This window comes from Pelodiscus sinensis, chromosome 13 (genome assembly GCF_052426305.1).
Source record: "Pelodiscus sinensis isolate ZL-2025 chromosome 13, ASM5242630v1, whole genome shotgun sequence".
NCBI classification, from domain to species: Eukaryota; Metazoa; Chordata; order Testudines; family Trionychidae; genus Pelodiscus; species Pelodiscus sinensis.
Genome location: NC_143064.1, coordinates 48001933 through 48016290, shown reverse-complemented (window position 1 = coordinate 48016290; position 14358 = coordinate 48001933). Strand labels below are relative to the sequence as shown.

Sequence of the window (14358 nt, the reverse complement as noted above, 5' to 3'; positions counted from 1 at the left end):
TCACCCAGGTAGATGCCTCCCCTTGGCTGAGTGTGCAGCTCAGAGCACGTGGCGGAAAGGAACAAACGAGATAGAACAAGACAGAATTGGATCTGCTTTGCCTTGACTCAGGAGTTTTCTAGGCATAAGCAAGGGATCCCCGACTGCCTAGCCTGGAATAGGCCCAAAGGACACAGAGGGGTTACACAAGTGTGTTACCTCCTGAAATGTAAGATTAGAACTCGTTGTGTGTGACCTGCCTTAACCTTGTGAATTACGCTCGTTTCCTTTTCCTATATAATACATCTATAGGTAGCTTAGTGTGGGATTGATTGCAAGTGATGTCTTTGGTATGAGGGCGAAGGTGCAATTGACCCGGGATATGTTGTGACTGGTCCTTTGGGACTGGGAGTAACCTGTGATTTTTGTGGTGTAAGGGGCCGTGTCCCCAAGGCACCTCCTCGGGGGGTGAGTCAGGTCCGGGTACCCGAGAGGACGGTCTGTGACTCCACGTTAAGGCTGTGAAAGTGCTTGAGGAGTTCACACTCGATACTGGTGAAATCTAAGCCTAGTTTGAACTCTCGGCCGATTTGGAGTTGGTGCCCTGTGTCCCACCCGTCTGCCCTGATGTTGGCAGTGGGCAGGATTCCCATCCTGCGGGAAGTCGATAGATCGCCTGCCGGTGCGGTTACAGCTGAACCGTGACATTGAGAGGTTTGCAGGTTACAGACTGGGCAGAGCGTGAGCCACGGTGCTAGGGTGGTATTGCAGAAAAGCAACGCTCACTGCTGCTTGCCGAAGGGGCAGTCCAAGGAAAAGAATGCCCCAGTTCAGCGGCTCAGAGCTTTGCTCCCAGGTTCTTACCCCAGATGCCAGGGGCAGGAGAGGACCCTGTGGTGGCTACTGCTGGCTTCCAGCCCACGTCTTGGTTCTGTTCTGAAGCCTTCCAGGCCCAGTGCCCAGGCTGCCTTCTGCCCCGCTCTGGCCTGCTGCTCCTCCCTTCTGTCCTTGGCGCCCTCTGACCTCAGGTAGAACTGGCTTTTGGAGCCCTCCCCCAGTGCCCAGTGAGGAGCCGGCGGGTGCATTACTGGCCTGGCCTGCCCACTTCGCAGGCTCCCCACGCACCGGAGCTGCACTCGCCATGTGACCCCCCCCGGGCATTCGTTCCAGCAAACCCTCATTCCACCCACCTTTGCCCATTTCCTCCAAGATGGGGCAAGATGGGGATGGAGGGGGCTGCTCTGCATCCCCCGGAGGGGAGGGCCTCAGCGTCACCCGGAGAGCACCGTGCCTCCCCTTGGAAGCCCCCATTTCAAGGGCCCGGGGCTCCGGACGCTGTGGCTGCTGCATTAGTGGTGGGGGCAGCAGGTAGCTCCCAGCCCTTTGGTATCTCCCCTCCCCCGTCGGTGGGCCTGTGGATGGGGTCTGTCCTTTGGTTTTGCTTTGGTTGCTCCTGAATTGGGCTGGAGGGAACCTCTGTCTCTAGGCTGGCACCAGGCACCTCTCAGGAGCTGATCATCTCAAAGGAGGCATCTCCGACACCCGGCGTGGCCTGGGCACTGCTCAGCCGGGCTGCTTGCCACCCGAATGCTTGTCTGGTCTCCCCTCGAAACGGCAAGGCCTTTCCTCTCTCCTGCCTTTGCAAACCTGGGCAGAAAGGAAACCGTCCAGCAGCTCGTTAAGTCCCAGGAGGAGAGGCGCTGCCTTGTGCAAGGAGCCCTCTGGAGTTGTGTCCACCCTGCGGTTAGCCATGCTCTGCACAGGATGGTTGGGCCGGTGGTGTGAAAACACACACACTCTCTCTCTCTCTCTCTCACTCTCAAAGCACCAGTTCTGTAAACTCCCATTTAATTAGTTAACTGGTTAAACAGGGGGCAGGCAGCAGAGCGCCCATCTCCCCCCCACGGGCAGTGGGCTGTTCGGCCAGGCTGCAGCGACCCCCACCCACAGCGAGCCCCACCCTTCAGTCCCCACCAGCGAAGGTTGAGGCTTCCCGACTAATGGGTTAACCAGTCTCATCCCTACTTTATATAGCGCTCTCCTGGCACTTTGCTTTTAGCAGTGTAGACAAAACCAGAGTTCAGGTGCTTTGTGCTGGGATCTCCCAATGCACCGAGCAGCAAGAGTATCGATCTTCTGGGGGTGGCCCCACAGGGAAGTCGATGGGAGAAACTCTCCCACCAACTTCCCTTGCTCCTCCTGACCGCAGAGTTCTGGAGTCGAGAGCGACACCCTCCGCATTCAACCTAGTGGTCCTTCGCAGCCCCACTAAATCGAACACTGGAAGACAGAGCTCCGGAGCACCGATCCTCCTTTGAGCATAGACATGCCTTTACCCCTCCCTTCTGCTGCCGTGTGTTCGCCGGGTTCCACCGCCCTTACTCCATGAATAGCCCCTTGAAGTCAGTTGGAGCTGTCGGAAATCAGTGGGACTGGGACTGCTTGAACAGGGGTTGACGAATTTGGTCATTAAAAGACTCTGATCTCCCTGCTCCTGCAAGAATGACGCAGCTTTGGCTGTAGCTGTCTGCTTCCCAGGTATTAACCGGTCCTTCCGCCTCCCCATAAGTTACTGCCTCGCTCCTCGTTAGAGACTTTATAGGATAATCCATCATGTGCAACTTGGGCAAAAGCCTTCTGGAAACATTAAGCATATTCCTTCCCTTCCGTCGACACCCAGAACAATTTCACTGAAAACAAACAACTGTCAGGGTTGCTTGAAGTGATTTATCTTACATACGTTCATGCCGACGCATTCCACGTTTAATAAGAGCACAAGAATGGCCAGAATGGGTCAGACCAAAAGTCCATCTCATCCAGAATCCTGTTTTCTGACAGTGGCCGATGCCAGGTGCCCCAGAAGGAGTGAACAGAACAAGAAAACATCAAGTGATCCATCCCCATTCCAAGCCTCTGACGAACAGAGGCCAGGGACACCAACCCTGGCTAACAGCCATTGAAGGACTTATCTTCAATAAATGTATCTGGATCTTTTTGAACCTTGTTAAAGTCCTAGTCTTCACCACATCCTCTGGCAAGGAGTTCCACAGGTTGACTGTGCGTTGTATGAAGAAAACCTTCCTTTTGGTTGGTTTAAACCTGCTACCTGTTCATTTCATTTGGTGACCCCTAGTTCTTGTATTATAGGAAGGAGTAAATAATTCTTCCTCATCCACTTTTTCCACACCAGTCATGATTTTATAGACCTCTTATCATAGCTCTCTCCTTAGTCATCTCATTTCCAGGTTGAAAAATCCCAGTCTTGTTAATCTCTCCTCATATGGCACCAATTCCATACCCCTAATAACTTTTGTTGCCCTTTTCTGAACTTTTTCCAATGCCAAGATACCTTTTTTGAGATGAAGCGACCACATCTGTACGCAGTATTCAAGCTGTGGGCCTACCATAGATTTATACAGAGGCAATAACATGTTCTCTGTCTTCTTCGCTATCCCTTTCTTAATGATTCCCAACATTCTGTTTGCTTTTTTGACTGCCGCTGCACATTGAGTGGATGTTTTCAGAGAACTATCCACAATGACTCCCAAGATCTCTCTCAAGTGGTAACAGCTAATTTAGTCCCCATTATTTTGTACATATAGTTGGGATTATATTTTCCAATATGCATTACTTTGCATTTATCGACATTAAAATTAATCTGCCATTTTCTTGCCCAGTCACCTTGTTTTGTGAGATCCTTCGGAAGCTCTTCACAGTCTGCTTTGGACTTAACTCTCTTGACCAGTTTAGTCATATCATCTGCATATGTTGCCACCTCACTGTTTACCCCTTTCTCCAGATCATTTATGACTATGTTGGACAAGTCCAGCACGGACCCCAGGGGGACACCACTAGTTACCTCTCTTCATTCTGAAAATTGACCATTTATTCCTACCCTTTGTTTCCTGTCTTTTAACCAGTTATCAATCCATGAGAGAACCTTCCCATTTATCCCATGATAGCTCACTTTACTTAAGAGCCTTTGGTGGTGAGGGAACTTGTCAAACGCTTTCTGGAAATTGAAGTGCACTATATCCACTGGATCCCCCTTGTCCACACACTTGTTCATCCCCTCAAAGGACTCTCATAAATTGGTGAGGCATGATTTCCCTTTACAGAAACCATCCATGTGTCTGACAATTTTATTCTTTACTACAGTTTCCACCAATTTGCCCAGTACTGACGTTAGACTTAGCGGTCTATAATTGCCAGGATCATATCCAGAGCCCTTTCTAAAAATTGGCATCACATTAGCTATCTTCCTGTCATTTGGCACAGAAGAGGATTTCAAGGCGAGGTTACAAATCAGTTAGCAGGTCTGCAGTTTCACATTTGTGCTCTTTCAGAACTCTTGGGCGACTGCCATCTGATCCCGGTGGCTTGTTACTGTTCAGTTTATCAGTTTGTTCAACAATGCCTCTAATGACACCTCAACCTGGGACAATTCCTCAGATTTGTCACCGAAAACAAATGGCTCTGGTTTGGAAATTTCCCTCATGTCCTCAGCTGTGAAGACTTTCTGTGCAAAGAATTCATTTAGTTTCTTCACAATGACCTTTATCATCTTTGAGTGCTCCTTTAGCATCTCGATCATCCAGTGGCCTCACTGGTTGTTTAGCCAGCTTCCTGCTTCTCAGGTACTGAAAACAATGTTTGCTATTACTTTTGAGTTTTTGGCTGATTGTTCTTCCAATTCCTTTTTGCCATTGTGCCAGCCTCTGGAAAACAGAGACCTGCCTGAAGCTTTTGCTCACAACCACACTGCAATTAGGGATCACTTTGAGTGGGGAGAAATTCTCTTAGTACTTGCAGAAGCCTAGAGTTTGCTGGGCAGCCAGCAGTTAACATGCCTGCAGCTTTCTCCAGTGTCAGAAATAAATCAGTCAATACTGTTCTAGTAAAAACTGTCTGTTCTTCCGTGCCACGTGGGACTCATTGCAATTTGGATTCAAGATGTGGTGTGGGAGTACCGCTAACCGTGGGAAAGTGGCATCCATCAACAGTGACTCTCTGATGCATATGCAACGGTTAGTAAAAGGCTTGAAAAACTTGCATCCACATTCTGTATTCACCTGGCTGCACATTCCATGGGTTCCTCATCTTGTATGGAGCTACCGATCATGCAGTCAGAACTACAAGTTCCGTGGTGGGACCCAATGGGTGGTACATTGTCCGGGGACTTTTATACCTGCCAATAGTGGGCACCTTTTAAAGTCTGTGCAGGGAACCACATGACTGCTTCGGAGTTCACGTCTTCCCTTGTGTAGTGCCATCGTGCTGGATTTCCTGGCTCAAGGCAGCAAAATTCTTTCCTGTGTCCTGAGACAGCGGGACAGACTCTCTCATCACAGAAGAGGGTGAAGTTGTGCAGAAACCAATGAGACTGCATTGCAAATGATCTCTGTGTTTGGGGGAGGGTCTGTCTGTCTCTTTGGGGGAAATCTACAGGGTTCCTTTCCAAAGGGAGATAAATGCCTCCAGATGGATCACAATGATATGCTGCTTAACTGCAATTTACAAGCTGCCGCTGATGTACATAATGAAATGGAAGCCGCTGGGCTCTGAAAGGCAATTCCTTTGGCCTGCAGGAATTCACAGCAAACTGAAGGCAACCATATCCCACCGTGTCCCCGATGGCAAATCGAATCCTGTGGATTGGGATTGCTCTTGCTAACTGTGAAGTGCTCGATCTATGTGTCAAGGCTAAGATGTCACACAGTGTCACACAGGGAAATAGTCTGCCCGTTTTCCCGGAGAAGGCAGAAGAGTCGAGGCACCGTTTTGACGTCTCCCTGGAGCGTGAAGTGCCCTGTGATGACAGCCCAACAGCACTTGAAAACTAGAAAAGTGAAATCTGGTCGCCGGCTGTCATGTCTAGTGGGGCAGTACAGGCACTTGCAGTGCCGCTACCGTCGGTGGCTGTGGAAAGAGTCCATCCTTTCCGAAACAGCCAAGCAAATATGGCATGCCACTCTAGCAAGATCATCCTGGGCAGCTCAACAACCTTCTTCTGCAATAGAGACGTACTAATGATAAATTCTGAAGGCTTTCAACATCAGGGCTGCTCTGATGGTTCTAACAAATAATTATGCATTTTATTATACCTGTAATTTTGTATTTATTCATTGTTTTCTCAGCCTCGTAACTGTGGGAACTGAAATCTTAAAAAGGCAAATTCCAGTGTTTTAGTCTTTTGAATTAGGCTTGTAATTTGGTTCTTGTCAATGAACAGGAAAACAGGTCTGATTTGTCGATTTAAGGATAGTTACTTTGTCTGTTTTGACCTGAGATGCTGACAGTTTTAAAGCTTTAACTTTTTGAATCTTAACACTCTCGTTCAGTGATTGTCGGAGCTCCTACCCCTCATGTTTGACAGATGTGAACATTTACATGGATAACGTTTTAAAAGATGCCTAAAACCCATAACTTCGCACAGCCGAGAAAATGTAAGATGGTAAAAATTTTGAATATCTTAAAAATCAACATTTCCAAGCAAACTACAGGTTGGACTGCCCTGGTCTGGCCCCCTCCGCCGGAGATGATTGACAGCTAGATATAGATATAGACATCTGCCTGTCCTACTCCTCGAATCATTGGGAATGTCTGGTACCAGTGCACTCCCCTGGCTGGGAATCTGCGCTCATCCTCTCACCCCGCCGGGCCTCTGCCTCGGGAGCCCGCTGGCCAGCTCGGGAGTTAGAGCTTTCCCAGTGCCGATGGCACTCAGTCGGCACCGAGTGGCGTGCTCGTTGTTTGAATGAGATCGGTGCGGGGGGGGGTGAGCTGAGGCCGAGGTGCTGTTGGTACGTGGCAGGAGGGACAACTGGGAGAGCTGGCCAGAGCAGATCTGCACCTGCCACTTGTCCCACAGGTTCACAGTTTGGGGGTCAGGTTAGATCCTCAGGTGCCGGCGGGTAGGAAGGTGGCATCTGCGCTCAGGGCTCGTTTTTTATCTGGGCCTGGTCACGGCAGCCTTGTCTTTGGCTGCAGGGACCTTGCAACCTTGATCCAGGCCTCCAGAGTCAGCAGCGCGCTCTGCTCGCCAGAAGCTGGGAACGGGGGACGGGAGGGATCACGGGAGGATTCCCTGGTCTGTTTGCTCCCTCGGTGGCGCTTGGCTGGATGGGCCTGTGGTCTGCCCCCATCTGGCCGCTCTGATGTTCTTGAGCCCAGCCAGAAGCTTAAACTGGTGTAAACTCTGCCCACCCATCTGTTCAGCAGCAAGTGCCTTCACTGCCATTTACGTCCGCTGCGCTGGAGTCCACGCTGCCCATTTCACCGGTCTAACGCTGGCTGTAGGAGAGGCCCGGCCTGCTCCCGGTGGGGCTGAGTTGCTATTGGGGTCAGGAGCGATGCTCAAGGCAGGAACCCCCTAAATCTAAAACAGGGGGCTGGGAGCAGGAGCTGTCATGCGGGAATTCACGTCCACCCTGATCCAGCACTGCCAGGGTCAGTCGGCCTTTTGTGCATTATTCCCTAGGGCGGGGCTGGGAACCTTTCTTGGGCCGGAGCCGCTGACCCACAGAAAAATCAGTCGGGGGCCTCACACAAGTGAGAAGCAAAAACCCCAAATCCCCTCATTGACATGGCTGAGAAGGGGAAAGATTTTCCCCACATTTCCCTCACACCAGAGCCTGGGGGGCCCAGCCTAGCACATTTTGTGTGCTCCAGCCCCATGGGAGGATAACGGGGGGGCTGGAGCACCAGTGCAGGCTCCCCAATGCTTGGGGGGAGCCCTGAGCCTTAGGGGCCAGATCTTAGGTTCCCCACCCCTGCCCTCGGGCATGCGCTGAGGGATACAGTGTACCATGTACAAGGGCTTTGCTGCTCTTTGGTTGGGGCGGCTGCTGTTCTCAGAGCTGAGTTGTTACATTTTTGGATCTTCACTGTTCGCCTGTCGTAAGTACCTGTGAGAACGCCAAGGCTGGCTGGGGTGGGAGCTGGAAAGTGACCCGAAGAGATGAGATGACGTGCCGTTTCCATCAGTCGCTGGCCGGGGTGGCCGCGCGAACACCATGCTGGTGTCAGGAAGGGGATTAGCGCGCTGTTTAATTGTTAAAGCGCTGACAGGGCTGACAGTTTGAGCAAGCGACTCCAGTATTCTCCCTGTCAGCTCCGAAGGCTCTGGCTCTTGTTTCTTGTCAGATTCCTGAAGCACAGGCTGGGGTTTCCGACTGACAGGATGCTCCCGGGCGGGGGCTCTGATTTTGGAGCTGACAAGTGAAAATCTCTGGAAGCTGCTGTCATGTGGGGGCTCGGCAGAATCCACGTCTCTCTAGTTAAAACAGACAAATATGCCCAAGTAATCAGAGGGCAAGAAATGCCCCCCGGGTGGGGCTAACGGGGGCTGAGCGATCTGTGTGTCTGCTCTGCACCAGCATGTGTGTGCACCTCTGCATGGCCACACCTTTCCTCAGAGACACTCGCCCACAGGACAACGTGGGGTGGCCACCCCAGGGCCTGCAGCAGCCGCCTGTCGAGGGGCACCTGCCCTCAACTTGTTGCTTTCATATCCTGGGACCTGCACAGCCACACAGCACTGCATGCTGGGAATGGGACAGCATTACACACATCCATGCCCCGCAATACGTAACCAACGTCTGCTCCAGTACACACACGCACACACACGTGCACACACAAATCCACACACAAATGTGCACACACGTGCGCACACAGATGCACGTACACGCACGTGCACACTCACTGGGAAAGTCATTCCAATGGCAGTAGGTCTGTGGCGATCTCAGCACAGCTCTCCGGCTGCCCCACAGCGTGTGAGAACACAAGCAGGGAGGCTGCTGTTCTCTCTGTTCTGTATTTTACACTAGCGCCAGTGTGCGTGCACAGGCACCCCCCCTGCTTTGCCATCCCCCCACGGGCCCGCCTGGCGCACGCCCCCCCGTCCCCGAATGGCACCTGGACCCGCCCACACTCATCTGAGTGCCCACCACCGGCGTGTCGCACCCGGCCGTGCAGAAGTGCAGGATGGGCCCGCTTCCCTGGGCAGCACGGGGCAAAAGGGAGTTTTCCTTGGGGTGGTTTGCCTCTGCCCTTGAGAACAAAGGGGTTTCCATGGGAATTGACCATTACAGGCCCAAGGCGGCGGCTGGTCCCGTGGCAGAGGGCACCCATTGCAGCTAGACTTTCTCCACAGAAGGGACGAGTGTTGCCTGGGGGCACGGGAGCGGCAGAACCGCTGTTAACTCACCAAAGCTCTGCAGAGCTCAGAACCCTTCCCACCCCGGCCCGCCCTGAGCACGGTCTCAGAGCCCCCCAACGCACCATTTCCCTGCCTGTGGCCGCTGGGATTCGGCCCCCTAAGGAGCCAGGGTCACTCCGGTGTCATCCAGGCTGTGCAAGGGAACCTCAACCAGCCGCGCGGCCCATGTCCGCCTTACCGCTCGTTCTCTTAAACAGCCAACAGCCTCCAGAAAGCTGCTTTGTTGGAAACTTCCCCCGACAGTCCTACGTTTCCTCTGGTCTCACCTGTGGCCAGGCACAGTGCGGCTTCCAAACCGCAGCCGGGACTGAGAGGCAGGAACGGTGGCAGCTTAAGTGCTGTCCCGGCACATCGAAATGTGGGAGGGCAGCGTGGTGCTGGGCGGGGCTGGCTGATCTGGAGCGGCCGGTCGCTCCTGCCACAAGCTCCTTTGGGACCCTGGTTCTAGCTGGTTGAGTTTGCATCCAATTCCCAGCGTCACCGCTTACTTCCCCAGCCCACACGCTGCTGCAGCTAAGCCCCGGTTGCAGGAGCAGAACTCCATGCAGCCGACATGGGAATCCTTCCCAGTGCAAGTCTGAGCTGGGCCCTGGCTGAGCCGCGCGAGGGAAGTGGGAGCTTGCCTTGCCTTGCGCTGCGAGGAGATGAGGCCCTACCCCAGGGCCAGCTAGAGAAGGGGCCACATGTCGGCTCGTGTTGTGCTAAGCAAACGGGAGGAAGGTGCAATTCCAGCCTGCAGTTTGTGATGTGAAACGTGAAGAGCAGCGGCATCGCATGAGCCTTTAGCGCAGCTAAGAGCCTTTTCCCAGGGCTTCGGTCTCTGTTCTGGGATCTAAACGAACACGACGAATGTAGCTTTCAGTGCTTCTTAGCTCTGCCACAAGCAGCTTGGCCGGGAGGGTGGAAGCAGAGGCTCTGTGGAGTTTTGCTCCTGCTGGCTTCATTGGGAAAAGCTCAGGTGCTTTCTCCTTCGGGTTGAAAGCCCAGGTCAGATGTGTGCCGGGGGCACTCTGGGGGGAACGCCGTTGTGGCAGCCTCTCCGTCAGCCTCGCCTAGGGTTGCCTGATACTTTCACAACAAATCCCAAACAGGCCTGGGAAAATTAGTTGAGGGGAAAGAAAAAGGGGGGAGGCCAAACTTGTTAAGCAAAAAAAAGAAAAGATGCTGCTGTGCCTTTAAATTACCACGCTCCTCACTCCCCCCGCCCTCGCAGACGCTACCAGCCATCTTTTTGAGGGAAAAAAAAGGCCACTGCGCCTTTAAATTACCACGCTTCTTGCTCCCGCTGCCCTCACAGACACTGCCGGCCTTCCGTCTGAGGAAAACAGAAAATACCGGAAATTTGACGTGTCTGATATTCTCTGCTTTTTCTTTTACTGAACTGAAGGTCAAAATACCGAACTGTTTGGGCGAAAACCAGACCCCTGGCAACCCTAGCCACTTGATTAACGCGCCCGATTCCCAGGGCTCCTTGCGGCTCTCCTTGGGGTGCTGCTTTCTGACCGGCTCGTCTTCTCTCCTGGCTCCTCTCTCCCAGGTTATGAAGCTGAGGAAGTTGGCCCAGCAGGTCGCTAACTGCCGGCAGTGTCTGGAGCGCTCCACAGTTCTCATCAATCAAGCGGAGCATATTCTGAAGGAGAACGACCACGCCCGGTTCCTGCAGACCGCCAGGAACGTGGCCGAGAGGTGGGCTCGCTGGGCGGTACCCGCCTGCAGACGGGTTGGGATCCACTGGGGGAAGTGGTGCATGGGATTTTGTGAGTGGCAATAAAAAGAGCTGTCTCTGCAGTGCTGGGCATGGACCCGTAGCCTTTGGAAGCTCATGCGTCTTGGGAGACTTTTCCCTGGTCCCTGAGTCTCAACCACAGGCGTGGTGCTCGGTGCTCCCTGCCACTCCAGGGGTGGTCGGAGGAGAAGGGACCTGCTTTAATTCATTGTAAATCTTGACTGCCAAAGAGGACCCTTGTCAAGTAGCCAAGTGCTTCCCAATGGTCCAGCATCAGCCACCAGCAAACTGTGCACTGGGAACAGGAGTTTGAGGCTGTCTGATGAGAGTAGTAGGCGAAACACTGAAAGATCGGTGGTCCTAGGTTCATCGGTTGAATAATTACTGGCGTGGCTCTCTCCCTTTCAGTTCCACGGGTGGTGGTGGGGCGGTGTCAGTCGTCCGGGGCTGAAACGCCAGAGAACGGAGAACCCAAAATCACAAGCCACTAGTGCATGGGCTAATGAGTGAGGTTCTCTCACCAGGGCTGCCAGTCAACTCGTATCCTCTGTGGACTGGCCACAGCAAGGAACTTGTAACGTACACTCACCAGCGGGTGTAGGCAGGGCTCCAGGAGATTACTGGGTGAGCAGATCAAGCCCTGTTTAGAGCTGACCTAGCACAACTCAGTGGTGAACACATCGGGGGTGCGGGCACCCTAAGTCGCACCATTACAGCCAGCAGCGGGGACGCAGCTGTGGGAATTAGAAGTGTCCTAGTGCGGGCAAGACCTGTGAGAACCCTCCCTCTGCATCTCGTGAGGCCCACCCACTCTGGAATCGCGACTGTCCAGCTGGGACAAGGGGAGGCAGCCGTAAGGGAAGTAAGGGTGGAGTGCGAATGGGAGCCCACTATTTCTTGCAAGAACAGGCAGCGCTGTTGCCTCGGGAGCCTCATCTACCCAGCGTAAAGTTTGCAGTTCTTGCAAACAACGGAAGGCGGGGGGGAGGGGGGGTGCATCTGTCACTCCCAGCAACAAAAGCAGGCAAAGCCACCGGTCCCTCCCCCGCGGATGGCTGCTCGGGCCCCTCAGAGAAGCCTGCTTTGGGTGGTGTATTTTCTCCTGGCGCGCTGCATCACTGCAAGGCCATTTGTGCCTTTTCAGTTGGCAATCTAACTGCCAGCCGGGCTGTCCAAACACACGCTAATGTATATTGATGCTCCTCTTTCTTTCAGGGTCGCCATGGCAACTGCATCCTCTCAGGTGCTGATACCAGATATCAATTTTAACGATGCCTTTGAAAACTTTGCTTTAGACTTTTCCAGAGAAAAGAAGCTGCTGGAGGGGCTGGATTATCTAACAGGTGTGTGCCCATCCCGTGTTCCCAACGCATGCGGTCGCCTTTTCTCTCCCCGGAGAGGGGCGGGGAGTGTTTCATATAAAAGGCGTCAGAGGTTGTTCTCGTCTTTTAAACTCCTTGTGGCTGCAGCTGGCCTTGGTGCTGGAGTGGCCCAGCACCGGGGCTTGGGCTTGTGGGGTTCAGGTGTCGTCTTAGGGTGACTGTTTCAGAAATTGGTTACAGTTCTCTGCCCTTTCTGCGAAGGCTCTGAGTCACGCGCTCCCCCCCCGGCTCGAGTACAGAATCCACGTTCTCCTCCAACCCTTCCCCGCACCCATGTCCTCTGTGCCCTGCCAGCGGCTCTGCCCACCTTCCCTTCCACGCGTGGACCCCGCCACCACATGGCAGATCCGTCCCCCGGCTCCCCAGTCTCCACCCATCCCGGCGCCGTGTCTGGCTTCCAAGGCCCTTCACAGCCCTGACCCTTCTCCTCGCATTGGCTGCTCTCTCCCGCTTCCCCTTTCTCCTCTGCTCCACCGACGTCCACTGCCGTGCTGAATGCTGGGAAACTGCCCCCGCGGCCTCTTCCTTCAAATGCCACCTCCTGGCGCAGCCCGTGACAGCGAGGTGCAGGGAGGGGGCCAGTATGTTTTGGTGCAGCTGAAAAAATGAATGTGTCATATATTCTAGTGCTTCCTCTTCGCTGCCCTTTGTGTCGTGAGGCAAGCCCTTTGGACAGGGATCCTGCTTTCTGTTCAGCCCGCACACACCCGATCTGGTCTCTGACCCCGGTGCGACGGTAACGCAGGTCGAACCTCTCTAATCTGGCTCCCTCCGGACCTGACCGGTGCCGAGCCAGAGAATTTGCCAGACCATGGGAGGTCACTATTGTCTAGCAGGTGCAGCATCACCAGCACTGCCCCTGCTTGCTGGGCTCTTAGAAGACATTGAGGGGTAAATTAGAGTAAATAACAGCACAGCACCGAGAGCCAGGACTGGGGGCTGTATAGAAACTTTATGGGACCACAGAAAATCTGGTCATGCCCATGATGAGTGGAGACCCAGCTAACTAACATCATGCCAGACCAGAGAGTGCTGGACTAGAGCGGTTCAGCCTGTACACGCAGAATAAAAGCTATACCGGAATGCAAGCCAATAGCAACTGAAGGCTGCAGTCCTGATGTGCAGTCTTCATGTCCTTTTTGACAGAGGTTTTTGTCTCCAGTTGAAGTCAGGAAGTGGGGGGGAACTCCCATGGAGTGTATGGGCCTCCAGAAGGCAGACCCTCAAGGTGCTTGCAGAAAAGGGTAGTCCTACTATGGCCACACGGCAGTGTTGAGCGCGCTAGTTCTGCTCAAACGTCAGGGGACAGCTACCTGGGCTGCGAATGACTTCCCCCAGCCACAGTGCAGACACCCTGGGTCTCTTTGCTAGGCTAGTGACCGCTGCTGAGGAGAGCAGCAGAGAAACTAGCTGGCCTGTGAGTCCATCTGCCAGACCCCCCACGTTCCCAAGCAGAGGACAGAGGAGGAGGAACAGCTGTGTCCACAACGTCTGTCAGATGAAAGAGTTGTTAAAAATCAACGCCGCCCGCCTGCCCGCGGGGCTTTAATTAGCTCCCTAAGCCTTCAAATGCCCACATTAATAATGGATCCCTGAGCCCGGCTGATGCCCTGGCCCTTGCAGGAGTCTCCGTTTTCCCAGGGCAGTAACTCAGCCACACAGCACTGGTTTTTCCTGCGCAGTGTCTGTGCTCCCCCCGCGCCCAGACCGTTCCTTTACGAGGTGTCACCTGCAGATGTAAAACCCCTTATTGTCTCTGCATTGTCATGTCGCCCATGCAGCACCCAATCCGCCGTCTGTCCGAGAGGAGCTCTGCACGGCTTCCCACGACACCATCACCGTCCACTGGCTCTCGGAGGACGAGTTCAGCGTCAGCTCCTATGAGCTGCAGTACACCATCTTCACCGGCCAGGCCAACTTCATCAGTGAGTAGCCCGTTGCTTGCAGTGGCTGCAGTGTTTCAGGGAAGAAAGGAAAGAGGGCATCGCTAGGGCCTGCAGTCCAGTTGGGCAGAAAGATGCCTTAGGTCCCTTAGGTCAACATCAGGAAGG

At 53.7% G+C, this 14358-nt stretch overlaps 1 protein-coding gene across 2 annotated transcripts in view; it reads left to right on the top strand.

The window, feature by feature from the left end:
• Nucleotides 1-14358, top strand: part of MID2 (midline 2) — a 160659-nt gene that overhangs the window by 114518 nt on the left and 31783 nt on the right. For both annotated transcript variants that reach the window (XM_089781689.1, XM_075896588.2), the window contains exons 5-7: nucleotides 10737-10885; nucleotides 12141-12268; nucleotides 14089-14232. In XM_089781689.1, the coding sequence (XP_089637815.1) occupies nucleotides 10737-10885; nucleotides 12141-12268; nucleotides 14089-14232 (421 nt within the window). The remainder of the gene's footprint in view (nucleotides 1-10736; nucleotides 10886-12140; nucleotides 12269-14088; nucleotides 14233-14358) is intronic.